This window comes from Pseudoliparis swirei, chromosome 17 (genome assembly GCF_029220125.1).
Source record: "Pseudoliparis swirei isolate HS2019 ecotype Mariana Trench chromosome 17, NWPU_hadal_v1, whole genome shotgun sequence".
In the NCBI taxonomy this organism is placed as follows: domain Eukaryota; kingdom Metazoa; phylum Chordata; class Actinopteri; order Perciformes; family Liparidae; genus Pseudoliparis; species Pseudoliparis swirei.
The window spans coordinates 7,407,979-7,424,400 of record NC_079404.1 but is presented as its reverse complement, the minus strand read 5'-3'; the positions used below and the strand labels follow the sequence as shown (position 1 = coordinate 7,424,400).

Here is a 16,422-nt window from a genome sequence, read left to right as displayed (position 1 = left end):
TATATCAAGTGATGTGATGTGAAAGTGACCTCATTGTCCACTTGCCATCAACCAACCTTTAGAACTGCAATGTTTTTTTGGTCTTTTCGAAGTGGGCCAAATATCTCAATAAACTGACCCAGAGCCTACAGTCATTACCACAGCACTTCGGGAAGTTGTTTAACTAACATGAAAATTAAAGTACGGGCTACCTCTCATTTCACTCGCCAGTGTTGGTGATATAATGAAAGCAGCAGGTCTCCGCCCTCCCCCCCCCCGCCTCCCCCCTCCCAACTCCGCCCCAGGTTTCGCCAAACTTTGACTGAACTTTCCTCCGCGCAGCCTGTGCGTCACTCTCCCACAAGCCTGGCTTTGACAAACTGCAGGGCCCCTAAACTGCTCCTGGAACACGAACAATGGGTAGGCAACAGCAAGGATGGCTCGTCTGTGCGAGTTTTCTCGGATTCGTGGCTACGGTGCAGAGCATAACGCGAGGAGAGCTGTTCCCCTTCGGTCCAAGCGCAAGAGACCAGTCACTGGAAGCAGGGAATGACCTGACGCGCCGACTTCAACTGGACAAGCCCCTGTTGTTTTATGATGGCACTTTCGACAGCATCTTCGTAAGTCAAATCACAATCTGCGACACCAGCCTTGTCAGTGTAACACACACGCGCGGGAGCTGTGGTCAGGGTGGACTGCCCAACGATCTTGCGCAATTGCGCATATCCTAGAAAGCCCGGGTGGTTATGGTGAAAAGGTTTCAGTAGTTACAACCTTAAACAATTCATGGACATTGCTAAATATATCTGCGGCCGAGTATGCTCTGGAATATCTGTTCATATTGATTTACTCATTAGGCTGCTGTATTTTGTGGTTTAATTCCCCTGAGATTATCATTGCACCGTTGACACAAAGACCAGAGAACTTGTTTTGCATCCAACTCAAACATCTCGATGTCACATCACTTCCAACTAAGAGATGCGTATATGAAACATCTATTTGTTTAAGATTCACATCCTGCAATATCTGAATAATAAACTGTCTAAAAAAGTGACCTTTAGTCTGTTACCTAATTCATTCTTAGAGGAATTATTATTTAAGGTATTAGGTAACATAAACATGTAAAAGAAAGTGCTGGATCTCTATTTTAATTGTGCTGCGTGTGGATGATATGCTTTCCGTGTAGATACAACTTGTTTTTCCTATGACAGGTAGAAACTCGAAATTTTCCTCAGCTTGGCTCGTGTTTTATTTGTAATAAAGTCACTTTTACCAATACTTCATGATGAATTATTATTTCTGTTTGATAACAACTTCATCTTTGATCAGTGATTTTTAATGTGCCGCTCATGGAACCGTTACATGTCCAATCTCACCCATGAGCAGATCTATTAGAGGTGATGATGTAATGGGATCTCAACCTGAGCTTGAGAGTAAATCATTCAGGGGGGGTTCCCCAGCGCTACTAACAAGTTATGCCAACATCACTAACAGCATGTGGCCCAAAGATGATTGTTTTTCATGTATGAAACATTCCCTGAACTGCCAATGCCCTAAAGGGGAACAGTAATGCCTTTAACATCAGACATGGTTCTGGAGAAAAATAATCTTTGTCTCCTTCTGAGTGTGATTCATATCTGACAAAGTCCATGTGCAGGGATCTTAAAGATCTCTCTCTCTGCGCCATGTATGGGAGATCAGACTCTCTGATCAGTTTCCCAGCTCTATCGTCAGTTTTGGCAGGAAGTTTTTGTAATGAAGATTAGTGTGCAATCTGTGGGCTCTCTGGGGCTGCTCGTCAAGGGGCAGGGACAGGAAACAGTGTGGCCCGGGCCAGCAATAGTGCTCTTGTTTTGCTCTGGAAAGGAGCCCCACACAGTGTGTGTGTGTGTGTGTGTGTGTGTTTTTGACATGAGCCCAGCTGACATGAGCTCAGTTTTTCTTTATTTACAAGCCATGCGTGTGTTAAACCTTAAGTATGTGAAATCTGTGTTAAATGGCATCTTCTTTGTTCATTCGGTCTTTTGTAGGACAGGGCAGCTGACTCGGATCATTAGTCTAATGAGTGTAGAATAAAGATCAAAGTGGGTCAGACTGGACCGGGTTCACCTCTGATGTGAAACAGTTCTTCATGTGTTGTTATCCTAGTTACGATAAAGAGTGTCACAGCCATCGAATTCTTTGTTATCCGCATTACCAACTCGAGCTTTCAATTTCAGATCAACACCAATGGTTTCGTTGCCACAACAGAGCCAACAGCCGAGTCGACATATCTTGGCAATATGCCCCCAAAATTTGGTATGATTGCAGCTCTGCAAGGAGACCTGGACACAAGTGATGGTGTGGGCAACGTCTTCTTCCGTCAAGACTCCAGTCGTGATGTTCTAATTCGGGCGGCCCAGTACATCAACGGGGCCTTTCCCGAGGATGATGAAGTCAATCCCACCAATGCTGTGGTGATCACCTGGGTTGATGTCGCCACCCATCAACCTCCAAGCAGAGGAGATGGCATTGACAAGAAGGTGAGCAGCACATAGTAATTCAAGTGATCTGTGTTGTAACTTGTCATTTACTTGCTCTCTTATGTTTCATCACACAGAGAAACACTTTCCAGCTGGTTATTGCGTCCCTGGAGACTGCATCCTACGCTATTGTCTTGTATGCAAGGGACGGGATGCAGTTTTCCTCCACGCCTATACAAGGCAACAGTGCAGTCATGCACGCTGGCTTCAGTAAGGGTTTCGTCCGGGGTTTCCTGTATTCCACTCAGGGGCCATACTACCGCACCTCCACTGATGACGAGGCATCCATCAGGGCTCTAGCAGAGTAAGTCAACCTTGTTGTGTCTTTTTTTCTTCTTCTTTTTTTGGTGTGTATTTTTATTCAGTCAATCATTGCAATACAATACAATATTATTCTATATAATATATACAAACAGAAAGACTGCAAAGGTATCGGTCGAAACCAAAATGCTTATATATTCCTATCCTAAATTATTTTTATCAAATAAATCAGATGGCAGGAATAACCATTTCCTTACTCGTGTTGTGCTGCTGTTTGGATAATGTTTCTAGAACAGTGACTGTGAAGGTCTATTTTCTCTTTATAGAGAGACCAATTCTGGCAAGCGGGGTTCATGGGTGTACGAGATTGGAACTTCTCCCTATTTCACCAACGTGGCTCCAGGTGAGGTCACTGACCTGCCCTCTGAGGCCACGACACAGGCGCCCACTGAGCGAGTTGATGAGGAAACTGATGCAAGGAGGACAGTTTATACTGACGGACAGGAAGCGCAGGACCCTCCTTATGAAACAGAGGGGGCGCAGATCGAAGATATAAATGTAGACGGTGAGTCCACAGGAGAAAGATTCTAAAGCTCTTCGCTTATCATCGTTGGACAATTCTAGGTGTTTCACCAACTAGCCCTTCCTGACACATTCTTACCATGTTTCTCTGTGTTTTCAGTGTTCTCATACAAACTGGGGACATGTGCGAACAATCAGAATAAGTGCTCCCAGTTTGGTGACTGCAAGGACCACTCCAGTGGCTACTGCTGCAACTGCAGACCTGGCTTCTATGGCAATGGGATACAGTGTGTGGCAGAGGGTAACAACACTTTAATTTTTAAACAAGCTTGAATTTGTAGAGCGTTGTCATTCTTTACAGCTTCAAGAAAATTGAGAGAAATTGGTTTAAAGATGTACCAATGTAAATGTAATTTTTTACAGTTTATTCTCACACTCTATGAGCTAATTTTGTGCATTTTGAGCTGAGATAACAGTACAAATAAAATACTGGCACAATGTGATGCTGTTATCATGTGTTCCCATGTTCCACAGCTTGACATCCTATTTATGTGACACAATGAAGACACCTTTTAAAGATCTTATATTGTCAGCTGTGTTTTTTTTCTCCATAATTTAAATGTTCAATGTTTGTCACCCTGGATTAATATATATAGTCTACTTATGTTAGCCAATAGGCTGATCCTTAAAACCTACACTGATTCATTTTTCAACCATTTGTCAAGTCCATCTACCTTTTCCTATTTTAAGTGTGAAACTAAGCCCTTACCAATATCTTAAAATGATGACCATGGGAACATTAGGTGAACCCCTGTTTGTCCACTGGACATTTACCAATGTACCAATATAGCTGGTCCTATTTTGTAAAATTGCATCTCAGCGAGCTAATCCAAATGGCTTGTTATTCAAAAAGCAAACCATTAGCTAGTTTGGCTAACTAACATAGCAAAACATCTGCTAGCTTTTCTTACAAATTAAATTAAACTTAAGACCGTTACAAAAATATCATTGCGCTGAAGCAAAATCTTTGAAATCGTCTATAATAAAAGCATATTGATGCCATTGACTAGCTGGGGTCCAACACAGTATACTCAGAGCATTAGTCTGAAAACACGCTTTGAAAAAACTAACTGTATGAACTATTTGTAGAGACATTTTCCAAAAAGCATTTGATGTGTCGATTGTTCTCTTCAGTAGCTGGCAGACGTGGAGTTGATGGAGGAACATCTTTTGGCAGATTAACTATTTCACTTCTTGTGTTCAGAAATGTTCCATAGTTGACTATTACACTAACGCTACTCTTGAAATTTGTTGAATAAACTTGGCAAATTTGATGTGTTCATCTCTGGTGTTTGGTTTGTTTTTGCAGGGAAGCCACAGAGGATGAATGGTAAATTGTATGGAAAAGTGTATGTGGGCGACTCTGCTTCCCCAGTGGAGTTCACCAGCAACGACCTCCACTCATACGTTGTGGTAAACGACGGCCGTGCCTACGTGGCCATCAGTGACATCCCGGACACCATTGGACCATCACTCTTGCCCTTGTCCGCCCTTGGTGGTGTGATTGGGTGGGCATTTGCTTTGGAGCAGCCTGGCTTCAAGAATGGCTTCAGCATTATTGGTGAGGGAAATATTTCTACAATGGCACCTGTTAATATCTCATAATGTGACGCCTAGAAGCTTTCCGTGTGTTTTTCTCATGCTTCACTTGGTTAGAAAAGGACAAAAGTGAAAATTCAGGATTCGGTCTAAAGCTCTGTAAAAACATGGCAATGCTGCTACAAGCAGTTTGCCATACAGCTGCAGTTTCTCACTCTGTCCAGCTGAATTCCCCTCAGGTTACTTCAGCTGTGACAGAAGGCAGGGAGCCAAAGTTCATCCAGGGCCAGGGTCTTAAATTTAACATCCTCTTCTCTGTCGTCTGTAGGGGGGGAGTTCACACGCCAGGCTGAGGTGACCTTTCTGCCAGGGAATGAGAAGCTGAGCATCAGGCAGGAGTTCAAAGGCATCGATGAGCACGACCACCTGGTGGTGAGCACCAACCTGGAAGGCCAGGTCCCTGAGGTGCCTCTTGGCTCCACCGTGAAGATCGGCCCTTATTCTGAGGTCTACCAGTACAGCAACAACTGTGAGATACAGCTTGAATAGGGACTCACTATGTTTTTGAATGAAAATGTCAGTGGCTTGTTTCTCCTGTTGTTCTGCACCTGTTTTCTGCTTTTTTAATCATAACCATTTAGAAGAATAATGAGTCATCTACTTGCTTCTCACCTGCCTATCACACCTTCCAGTGATCACTTCCTCCTCCACTCGGGCCTACGAAGTGAGCTTGCCCGATGGCTCCACTGACACCAGGACATTCCAGTGGCGTCAGACCATTACCTTCCAGAGCTGTCAGCATGGCGAGTCTTTGAGAGACATGAAACCAACTCAGATGCTCAGCGTGGACCAAGTCTTTGTCCTGTACAATGCTAATAATGCACTGATCCGGTTCGCCATGAGCAACAAGATCGGGGATATCAATGGTGAGGTCATGGAGATTATTTTTGTCTTCCTGTTTTGGTCTGTGCACACTTCCTTCCTGGAGTGCGACTTATAACATCCTGACCAAGGATGGAAGGTTTTGGCTTATTTTGTCGTGGTATCACATGAATTGATATTGTAATTGTAAGATTTCCCTAAAATGCACTCTTAATTCCCAGGAGGGCAGCCAGAGGAGAACCCATGTTTCACTGGAAGACACGGCTGTGACACCAACGCTGTGTGCCGACCTGGAGAGGGAAATCAGTTCACCTGCGTGTGTGCTGCTGGCTTCAATGGTGATGGACGCACATGTTATGGTAAGAATGACACATGACTTCACACGGGGAAAAAAGGACCTTTGTCTCCATTGTTTGTGGCAATGCGGATTCTCACCATTAATGTATTTTCTGCTTTCAAGTCAATCAACCAGTTTCCACATCTGTTTAGAGCCAACATTTGATCAACCCAGACTTTGTAGAGCCTTCCTTCCTGGGGAACTGGGCAATCTAACCAATTAGCAGAGGGAGGATCACAAAGTAAACAAAGTCTCCCATACTCCCAGACCAGGTTAGCATATATACTGCAGTCCATGCTCGATGCAACCATGAGTCTTTTGTATGGGAGACCAGACCGGAAGAGCTCTGAGGCACATACAGTGAAAAGGGGAAGGAAGTATCTCAGACTGATGTTATCTTGAAACATTTGAAATTAAGAAACCTAATCAAGCTCTCCCCTCTGATCTCCATCTGATAATGAAGGACACTGATGTAACAAATCCAGCCTTCAGAGTCTCAAACTCAAACATGTTTGTCGTTATTAGCATTGACAATTGCCTCTTCTCTTTATCAGACATCGACGAGTGCAGAGAGAACCGTCAGATCTGTGGCTCCCACGCTATCTGCAACAACCAGCCCGGGACCTTCCGCTGTGAATGTGAAGATGGTTATCTGTTCGGCAACGACGGCCAGACCTGCGTTGGTAAGTATGGTTTGTGCACTGCCGGGTACAGTTACATATATTTTTAGGGATGTACAGGTTCAGACATAAACTGTAATACAAGGCATGAATATATCAAGTAGGCCAGAGAAAACACAATGACACACATACAACTTTGAAGTGACTGCTGCAGTAGCAATATCATTTCAGAGATTATCTCGGAGAAAGTGTGCTTGGGTTTTAGGTCCACAATGTGTCTGTGTGCGTGTGTGTTCGTCAGGCCGAGGTCAAATAATACACCCATCACGCCACATCAGGACAGTTCTTTAAATAGTCACGGAAAAGACTAAACCGACTTCGATATCCTTCTCTCACTTTCCTAGTCATCAGCTGTATGTCAGCAGCTCTAGCCCACATATACTCAAGGAATAGTACAGCATTTTTGGAAATAGCCTTATTTGCTCTCCTCTGAAGATCACTAAATCCCTTGATGTATTATGTTTGTTTAATTCATACAATAACTAGAACGGGCACTCGGTAGAGCGCATACCTTTGCATATCACAAGATTGGGCATTGAATTATGAACATGTTGGCATTAGTTGCGTGCCAATTGGATAAAAATTGACCGTGCTATGGTACAAAGAAAATGTTGACCTTTTCATGACCTTGACCTTTGACCCGATCGATCCCAAAATCTAATCAAATGGTCCCCGGATAATAACCAATCATCCCACCAAATTTCATGCGATTCAAGAAGATTTTTACCTTTTCATGACCTTGACCTTTGACCCGATCGATCCCAAAATTTAATCAAATAGTCCCCGGATAATAACCAATCATCCCACCAAATTTCATGCGATTCAGCTTAATACTTTTTGACTTATGCGAATAACACGCACGCATACAAATACACGGCGATCAAAACATTACCTTCCGCATTTTCAATGCAAAGGTAACTAGAATGGGCACTCGGTAGAGCGCATAACTTCGCATATCACAAGATTGGGCATTGAATTATGAACATTTTGGCATTAGTTGCATGCCAATTGGATATAAATTGACCGCACTATGGTAAAAAGAAGATGTTGACCTTTTCATGACCTTGACCATGACCTTTGACAACACGCATACAAATAAATAAATAAATACACGGCGATCAAAACATTACCTTCCGCATTTTCAATGCGAAGGTAATTATAGGCTAGCTGTTTCACCCTATTTCTAATCTTTAGGCTAAGCTAAGCAAGCTAACCGGCCGCTGGGAGGAGCCGTATATTTATCTCGAGAGTGGTACTGATCTTCTTATCTAGCTCTCGGCGAGAGAGTGACTAAACATTTCCCGTTTCCCAAAATATTTTACTGTTTCGAAGAGAAGTTTACTAAGATGAAAATGACAAAAAACATTGTGAAAAACCGTTAAACTGTTCAGAGTTGAATGTGATGTCTGGTCATTTTGTGACATGCTGTAACACATTAAAGTATTTGTTCATCTCCTCAGAGGTTTATCGACCTGTGGACGCCTGTGAGGAAGGCACCCATAACTGTGACATTCCTGAGCGCGCTCAGTGCAGCTACACCGGAGGCTCGTCCTACATCTGCTCCTGCCTGCCAGGTTTCATAGGAGATGGTCGAGTCTGCCAAGGTACTGCAGAGAGACACTGGACGTGTGCTTTTGTTACAGAATATCTATACAATTCAAATGTTACGGAATACACAACATTAATGAGACATTTTAGCATCTTATTCAAATACAGTAAATTACAGTGCTCATGGGATATTATAACCAACTGATTGTAGCACATAGCATTAGCAATTATCATCATAGCATTACACTTACAGGACGGTATACATAGTTTTGCACATTTTAGCCCGTCAATTACATAATGTTGTAGCTATTTAAGCTGTGTAGTTTCTAAGAGTGATCCTAAAACTTACACACAAACTTACACTTTTTTCGTCAGTGTTCCTAAAAATTACATGACATCCAACAAACAAAGCTGCAACTCAGATTGGCCAGACTGCAGTTCCGTCAAATCATTTATACGTCTGTAATTAAACCTATGGAACACTCCAGGCGTTGCACTTGTTGGTGTCTGCAAGGAAAATGAATCCGGAGATTTCAGAGTTAGCTGCCGAAAAGCTTTGCAATCATGATCGTTGTTGCCACTCATTGTGAATCATTGCAGAGGAAGATAAAACATAGCTTCTGGCAATGAAAATGTTGTTTTGAAATTCCTCCTGAGGTTTCTCGAGTGTCAGAGCATCTTCTGTTATCCTCATAAGGAGACTTTTGAAAACTCTCCCTCCTTGACGCCCTGTCATGTGATGACGATCAACAAAAAGCAAGAATCTAAGGGAACGAATGGCTGCCTACATGGGCTGGTTCAATATCCAAAATCATATGACATTTTAAAATGTTCATTTTCATAATGTGAAGTATTTCGAGTCAACAGGCTCAATGGAAAATCCAATCCAGTACTCCAGATTTCTAATCCATCACATGGACCTGAAGGCTATAATTGCTAAACCATCTGTTCAGGACCGGGGGAAGTGAAATTGCTTACAAAATGCTTCTGCAGCGTTTGAGGAGTGAAACATGAAAAGCAGATGGCGGTCATGACTTGGCGTGTAGTTTTTTTTTGGCTGGTCCTCAGGAGCACTCATTCATAGTTTCCATTCTTTCCATGCCTCTGCTTGATGTTGTTGTGCACAGGCGGACCTAGATCATAATGTAGATCCCCGACTGTAAAAGGACACGATGGAATTGGATTAGCGGTGCGGTTAAGACTGATTCATCTCTCTCTCTCTCTCTTCTCACCCTCTTCTATGCCGACTGAAGACATAGACGAGTGCCAGCCTGGAAGGTGTCATCAGGACGCTACGTGTTATAACACCCAGGGATCATTTACCTGCGAGTGCAGAGCTGGTTACTATGGCGATGGCTTCTCCTGCTCTACAGGTACGTTTTTTGGTATGCTTAAAACCAAGCGTCTGACTCAAACAGTTAATTGTTGTCGGTCGAATGGGTTTCATATCCAGTCTGCTAACACTTAGCCTCTGCTGCTGCTGTCAGTTTATTTGGGGGTGGTGGGAGTTCAGACGGTTTTGGTAATTGTTTTCTTTAAATTAGTTGCAGACTCAATAATAGAAAAATACGGATAATTTTCATTTAAAGTATTGTTTATTCCTCCCATTTGGGCATGAGGAGTGCTTGGAAATGAATTCCCCGCCAGAGTAAATTGGTGCCAGCTGGAACCTGTTTTTCATTTTCTCCTGGCTAGCAAAGGGAATATGTCATGCCTTATGAGGGATTAGGGTCGGTGAATTTAATGCAGTAAACAAAAGCTGATATAAATTAGCCTATGAATAAGTTTGTGGCATTGTTGCAGTGCAACTGTGCTCACTCTGAAGGTATTTTCTACTCCAGAGAGAAGAAAAACACGATGCCAGACCCACAGAGACCAGGTTGCGACGGAGTCTAGTCCGCGGGGCCCCCGACCTCCCATCGGACCGTTCATCCCCACATGTGATGAGAACGGTGGCTATACACCCACGCAGTGCCAACGTAGCACGGGGTACTGCTGGTGCGTGGACCGGAACGGGCAGGAGATCCATGGGACTCGCAATGGGCCTGGCAGCGCACCAATGTGTGAGTACAAACATGCGTGAACAATGAGCAGCCACAAACTCTGAAAAATAAGTTTACAGCTACACTTTTGAAGAGGATTCTGTCGACCGGAAAACGTTTCCGTTGCTGAACCGATTTTGGGTTAGTTCCCCTTCCACAGGGCTTGATTTTTCAGCGTTTGTCTCCGTTAGGCATCGACCATGGCAGTGTGTCACCACCCGTTGGACCCACCACTCGACCTGACATCAACCCTCTGCCTCAAGGAACACACCTGCTGTTCACTCAGAGCGGCAAGATAGAGCACATCCCGCTGGAAGGTTCTAAAATGAAAAAGGACGATGCCAAGACCGTCCTCCATCTCCCTGTAAGTGTCAAATGACAAATGCTGATTCACTCTGAGAAGCTCACAGACGTACAATAAGCACTTTTGAGAAATCTTTTAAAGTGAATATGTATATGTATAAGGGGTAAATCCCAAAAAAGCAAAGCAACTTCAGGTCAGCCTCTAACACAAGCCGCTCCCTTGGTCGTAAAAACATGTGAATTTAAATGTTGCCATTTCTCCATCTGCTTAATGCATTCGCTGCTTGCACTTTATTGGAGACACATGGTGACATTCACACTAATTACTAACATCAGTCGGACAACTTTGGAATTGCAATCTGCACTTCTTGTTGCGCTCATTTCCCGAGCAGCTGGTCTGCCGCCTGGCCGAGCTGCTGTTAGTTTGGATTTCTGTCTCGACGTGAACGTAAAGAAAAATCAAAAACCCATCTGCTCCGTGTTTTTATCTCTGACCACGCTTGTTTGAACAAAGTATATTTCAAGGATTGTTGCTCGCTGACCCGTCTGCAGGAGAAGGTAATCATCGGAGTGGCCTATGACTGTGTGGAGAAAATGGTCTACTGGACTGAAATCACATCCCCCTCAATCAGCAAGGCCAGCATCCAGGGGGGGGAGCCCACCACCGTCATCAGATCAGGTAACATCTCACTTCTATACTTCATTCTTTCACTTCGCCAGATGGGAATCAAGGAGGCTGTTACCATTAGAAAAATGAAACTAATGTGCAAAATGTATCCTCCCAACAGATCTGGGCAGCCCAGAGGGTATTGCCATCGACCACTTGGGACGAACCATGTTCTGGACGGACTCGGTGAGGGATCACATTGAGGTGGCTTCTTTGGACGGATCCCAACGTCGTGTCATTATTGACTCGGATCTCGTCAACCCTCGCGCTATCATCACTGACCCTCCCAATGGGTGGGTGTTGTTTCACATAAAGCTTTAACCCGTGACCTGCTTGTTAACAAACTGCCAGAGACATACCAATTGCTGAGGTCAAATTGTCTTTCCCTGGTTAGGAGGTACACGTTTAAAGGAATAGCTCAACATTTTTGGGATTACACTTATTTGTTGTCTTGTCGAGATCAATAATAACAATCTCATATCCAAACCACATCGAACAACTTTTAAAAACTTTAGACCTGCTTGTAGTCTTTATTCTAAGCCAACCGGCTGCTGGCTGTAGTTTTATATCGAAAGGACAAAAATTAGAGCGGTATTGAGCCTCTCAACTAACTCACAGGAAGAAAGGAAATAAGCATAAGCATAAGCATATGTCCCATCAGGTTTAACTGTTCCTTTAAATATTACTACATTAATCAAACACTGGCAGTCCCTGGCAGTCCAATGTAACAACTTTGCTATTAAAGAAACAGATTTACAGGCAGGAGAAAAACATTCTGATTTGATTAGTATTAAGTTAAAACAGTAATTTAACACCTGTCCTTACAGTAATCTTTACTGGGCCGATTGGAACCGCGATGCCCCCAAGATCGAGACCTCTTACATGGATGGATCCAACAGGAGGGTGCTGATTAAAGACGATCTCGGCCTGCCGAACGGCTTGACTTACGACTCCCAGAGCTCTCTGCTTTGCTGGGCAGACGCAGGTACTGTACGTTTCAGACAGATGACTCATCTGTGAAATGATGTCTGGCTTCTCATCAGCAGTAATCTCTCGCCTGTAGGCACACATAAAATGGAGTGCACACATCCGGGCCACGGCGACCGCAGAATGGTTATGGAGGGGCTTCAGTACCCTTTTGGGATCACGTCATTTGGAAAGAACATCTACTACACTGACTGGCGGAGGTTAGACTTTTTCTATTGTCGTGAACACTTGTTTAGCTTTTTATCCAATATGATATGTAACTAAAATAAACAGCTTTTGAGTATTCCAATTAATTCAACCCTACAATACTTTATGTTTGTATGTCTAATGCCGACATAATAATTAAAGGTTATCACACACATATTTAGTGGTTGGTGTTTAGCCAGTTCTTGTGTACCTTGATCTAATATGGATAGTTTTAAATTACCAGACACTGGAATTTATAGAATGAAGTATATAATCGAGCCTTTATCCATGGTCCACTGTGCATTGTAAGAACTCAGATCTATCGAGGTAGAGGAAGGAGAGGTTAAGTCAGAGGTCAAAAAGCTCCCCACCCTGTAAGCATTGGCCCTTGATGTTCTTGCAGACCTCTCTGAAGACTGTGGAGCTTACTTTCTTCAGCTGATTCTGTATGTTAGCCACTGCGCAGAAATGCGGGGGTTGGGGCGTCTATTTGTGTGGTTGTGTGTGTGTCTGTGTCTGCAGGGCGAGGAAGCATCCTAAAAAGTGGCAGCTGCTTGCAATTTCTCCACCTCCAGCGTCTGTGAGTGACCTGCTGCCCAGGGCCTCCCTCTGATCTTGCAAGTCTGTAGCCTTGCTGGAGAAGGTTGAGAGGTGGTGTGGGGGAGGCACTCAAACTATTTCAGTTATGGCTAAGAAAGCTAAACTGACCCGTACTCATTCTTGACATACTTTGCAAGAAACACAGGGATGCAGCATGCTCAGGGTTCTTAATGCTGGGATCAGCCCGGGTGGCTAAAATCTTGCACTTATTGTGTTTCCAACAGGGATGCCGTAGTTGCCGTGGACCGCCAATCCGGCAAGGAGTCAGACGAGTTCCAGCCTCAGAAACGGACCAAGATATATGGGATCACAACAGCCTACGCCCAGTGTCCATCAGGTAAGCAGACCAGTTGGGAACAGGGCCACAGACTCCCTGGGAATTCCCCTGAAAAATATTTGCTTGTGACGTAAAACATTTTTTTTTACTGATTGTGTTATTTACTTAGCAATTGGTTAGAAAACACCCTCCAGTCCCATGAAGAACCATTCCAAGAAATAGCTTGACCCTTAACATTCAGGGGCTACCTTTTGATTCAGCCTTATTATGCAATCCCTCCACTTTCGGACATACAAGCCCAGTTTGGTGCCGTCTGTAAAGGACTCTGAACGTGAAAAAGGAAGAGCCGCAGCTTCTGAAAGCAAACGGGAGGCAATCTGCAGCTAGTATTCATCATGAAGTGAAGGGATGATTATGTTACTGTGAAGCACCAGGCCCCCTTCGTCTCTTCTAGATAAGGCTGCATGCGTACAGCCAGGGAATGTGGAGTCAAGGGAGAGGGGCCTCCAACATCTGGAGTTTGCTCTGTGTTTCCTCGAAGTATGTGTATATCTAGTGATCAAACAGTGAAGAGACAGTTTCCTGCCGTTCCTTGCTACGCCGGCTTATGATTTATACAAATGCGCTGGAATGTCCCACATTAGTAACAGTTTGTATGTTGTTTCCTTTTCCTCCAGGACAAAACTACTGTGCTGTGAACAACGGGGACTGCACCCACCTCTGTTTAGCGACCCCCAACGGCCGCTCCTGCAGATGTCCTAGTAACGCAGTGGGTGTGGGCTGTGTGGAGAGAGACAGCGGTTAGGACGGCTGTGCTCAGAGAGTTGACACTGTTTGGAAGTTTGACCGCAAATTTAGGAGCCACTCAGCATTACTAAACTATAGCTGCTGAAAATGCCACTGAAACCCAGAGGTGAACTTACTGTGCCTTTTATTGCTCAGTGTTATGCTTATCTGCATTTTATACATTTCCCTTTACGAAATCACAACTGCGAAATATTGAGAATTGTAAATATAAACACTATTATTTGGTCTTTTCCTGAGTGCACATAGACTGAGAATAAAGCTCAAGGGATACATACATGAATGTGAAATTCATCACAGCGATGCATGACGCCATCTTGTGTCGGCTGCGTTGCACTGGGGCATATTTGGATTAGTTTATCTCCTTAAAGTGTTATTGTGGGATAGGACGAGTGTCTGTACAAGCTGGTGGGATGAGTTCAAATGCTGGGCAGCAAAAGAATAAAAAAATTTCTAACATGTTGTGCTGCTTTGTCTGTGTACGAATGGGGACACCGTGTGTTCGGTAGGGTTCATTACAAATACATAGCTGGTGTAAACCGTGTCAAGTCCAGTATCTGCCCTGGTTGAACACATGACCTGTCACATTTGTGGTTTATTCTGAAGATATTCCTACAGGAGAAGTAATGTTGGTCCTCTAGAATTATCATTAATTATTTTTGTATTTTTTTGTGTTGTATTACCATTTCCCACATTATCGTGCATTTCTAACTCATTCAATGGAAGTTTACTCGAACAACTGAGTACGCCACTAGCCTACTAGACAACGTAAAGCGGTATTTGACCAGCTCCGTCACGTTCAAGTCAAACTGAAACCTGTAAGCAACCTCTGTGTGCTGAAAGGGAGACGTTTGGGTTGTTGTGCTCACGCGGCTTATTTCCACAATGCAGTGTGGCAGCGCGATGACGTTTCTGCTTTGTTGACAAAGGAAACCAAATGCTGCCACCCCAACGCTCTGCAGCGGTGGAGAGGGAGACACGTGCTACGTCAATGGTGCGTTAACGGACTCTTTGATTACTTCGGAATATGGAATACTTCAACCATAAACTGCGACCTTATTGAAACCACAGTATTCATATTAGGGTTGCAGCTGCATTTTTATTATTATTATCATGTCTCATTTAGCTTGTTAGGCCTACTCTCGCCTATAAACAAGTGTTTATTTAGTCTGATGTATACTCCGTTTACAGTAGGATAAATAAAAACAATAATCCTTGCTATGGACGAGTGGACCTAGAAAATGCTCCCATAAAAATGTCTTAAATGATTAATATATTAATACATTTTAATTCATTTCAGTCAGAAGTCAAGACTTGCTTAAACTCTAGCTTTACGATGGGATTTCTAAATTGCCATTAACGTGTGGTTAATCTATGTAAATTAGGTGCATTATACATATTGATACAACAATAATCTGCTGGTGTTTACAACCTATCTTTTTGCAGATTTGCAGAAATGTGTCAAACGCACCACCATGACTGCTCGAAAAGATCTGATTGATCGGGCATTTAGTTGTGTGTTATCCAATGGGAGGCACAATAGAAGTCACCGCTCCTTCGTGGGCCGTCCCGACCCAGAGACTTGTCTGCGAGGATTATTTTTGCCCTGGTCAACACAGGTATAACCGAATAAATCAGTCTTCTGGATTAATTATGTTAGAGACTAGAGATACTATAGGGCGTGGTAATTACTTGTAGACGTTGCAAATAGAAAACATGTCACCAATAATAATAACAAATTAACGTGAGCTGTATGCTCGTTAACCGTCGTTCCGAGAGTGAAGTCCCTCACTCAACCGGGGAAGGGGCGGGACTGTGAGGGGCTGCCTTGCAGTCTCTGCTGAGGGAAAACCTCCGCCGCATTAGCTCGTCTCTACTGGACGAAGGCTAGCGTTAGCTGGCTTTAATTGATGGGAAACGAAGGTATGTATGGAAATTAATTATTTTCGCTTGGAACGGATTTTTTTCTGAATGTAAGAAAGATGCAGCTACCGCCTCAAAACTGCTTATTTTGATAAAGCCTGTTCACGATGTGTTGTCTCTGTTGCACTGTTTTGACAGCTGCCCAACACAGATGCGGTGCAACAACAGTTAACGTTATGACTGTTAGCAAGATAACAACAATTACAGCGAATACATACATCTCATATACATAGGACGTGGAGCCCATTAGGTATCGTGGCTCTAAAGTTAATGCAGTATTTAATTAATTATTGTGGCTGAAAT

At 43.6% G+C, this 16,422-nt stretch overlaps 1 protein-coding gene across 1 annotated transcript; it reads left to right on the top strand.

Moving 5' to 3' along the window:
* Positions 1-315: 315 nt before the first annotated feature.
* Positions 316-14,658, top strand: nid1a (nidogen 1a). Its single transcript, XM_056435765.1, has 20 exons — positions 316-599; positions 2,199-2,501; positions 2,579-2,805; positions 3,089-3,327; positions 3,445-3,585; positions 4,654-4,905; positions 5,212-5,412; positions 5,576-5,809; positions 5,987-6,124; positions 6,657-6,785; positions 8,243-8,386; positions 9,584-9,703; positions 10,172-10,393; positions 10,564-10,736; positions 11,228-11,354; positions 11,464-11,635; positions 12,170-12,327; positions 12,406-12,529; positions 13,340-13,452; positions 14,070-14,658. Exons 1-20 carry the CDS (start codon positions 396-398, stop codon positions 14,195-14,197), a joined length of 3,549 nt encoding a protein of 1,182 aa, XP_056291740.1. The 5' UTR covers positions 316-395; the 3' UTR covers positions 14,198-14,658.
* Positions 14,659-16,422: the final 1,764 nt, after the last annotated feature.

Coding starts and splice junctions, on each gene's coding strand:
- nid1a (XM_056435765.1), top strand. CDS start 396: ATGGGTAGGCAACAGCAAGGATGGCTCGTCTGTGCGAGTTTTCTCGGA. Junction 5,413..5,575: donor CTACCAGTACAGCAACAACT/GTGAGATACAGC, acceptor CACACCTTCCAG/TGATCACTTCCTCCTCCACT. Junction 11,355..11,463: donor CACCACCGTCATCAGATCAG/GTAACATCTCAC, acceptor TCCTCCCAACAG/ATCTGGGCAGCCCAGAGGGT.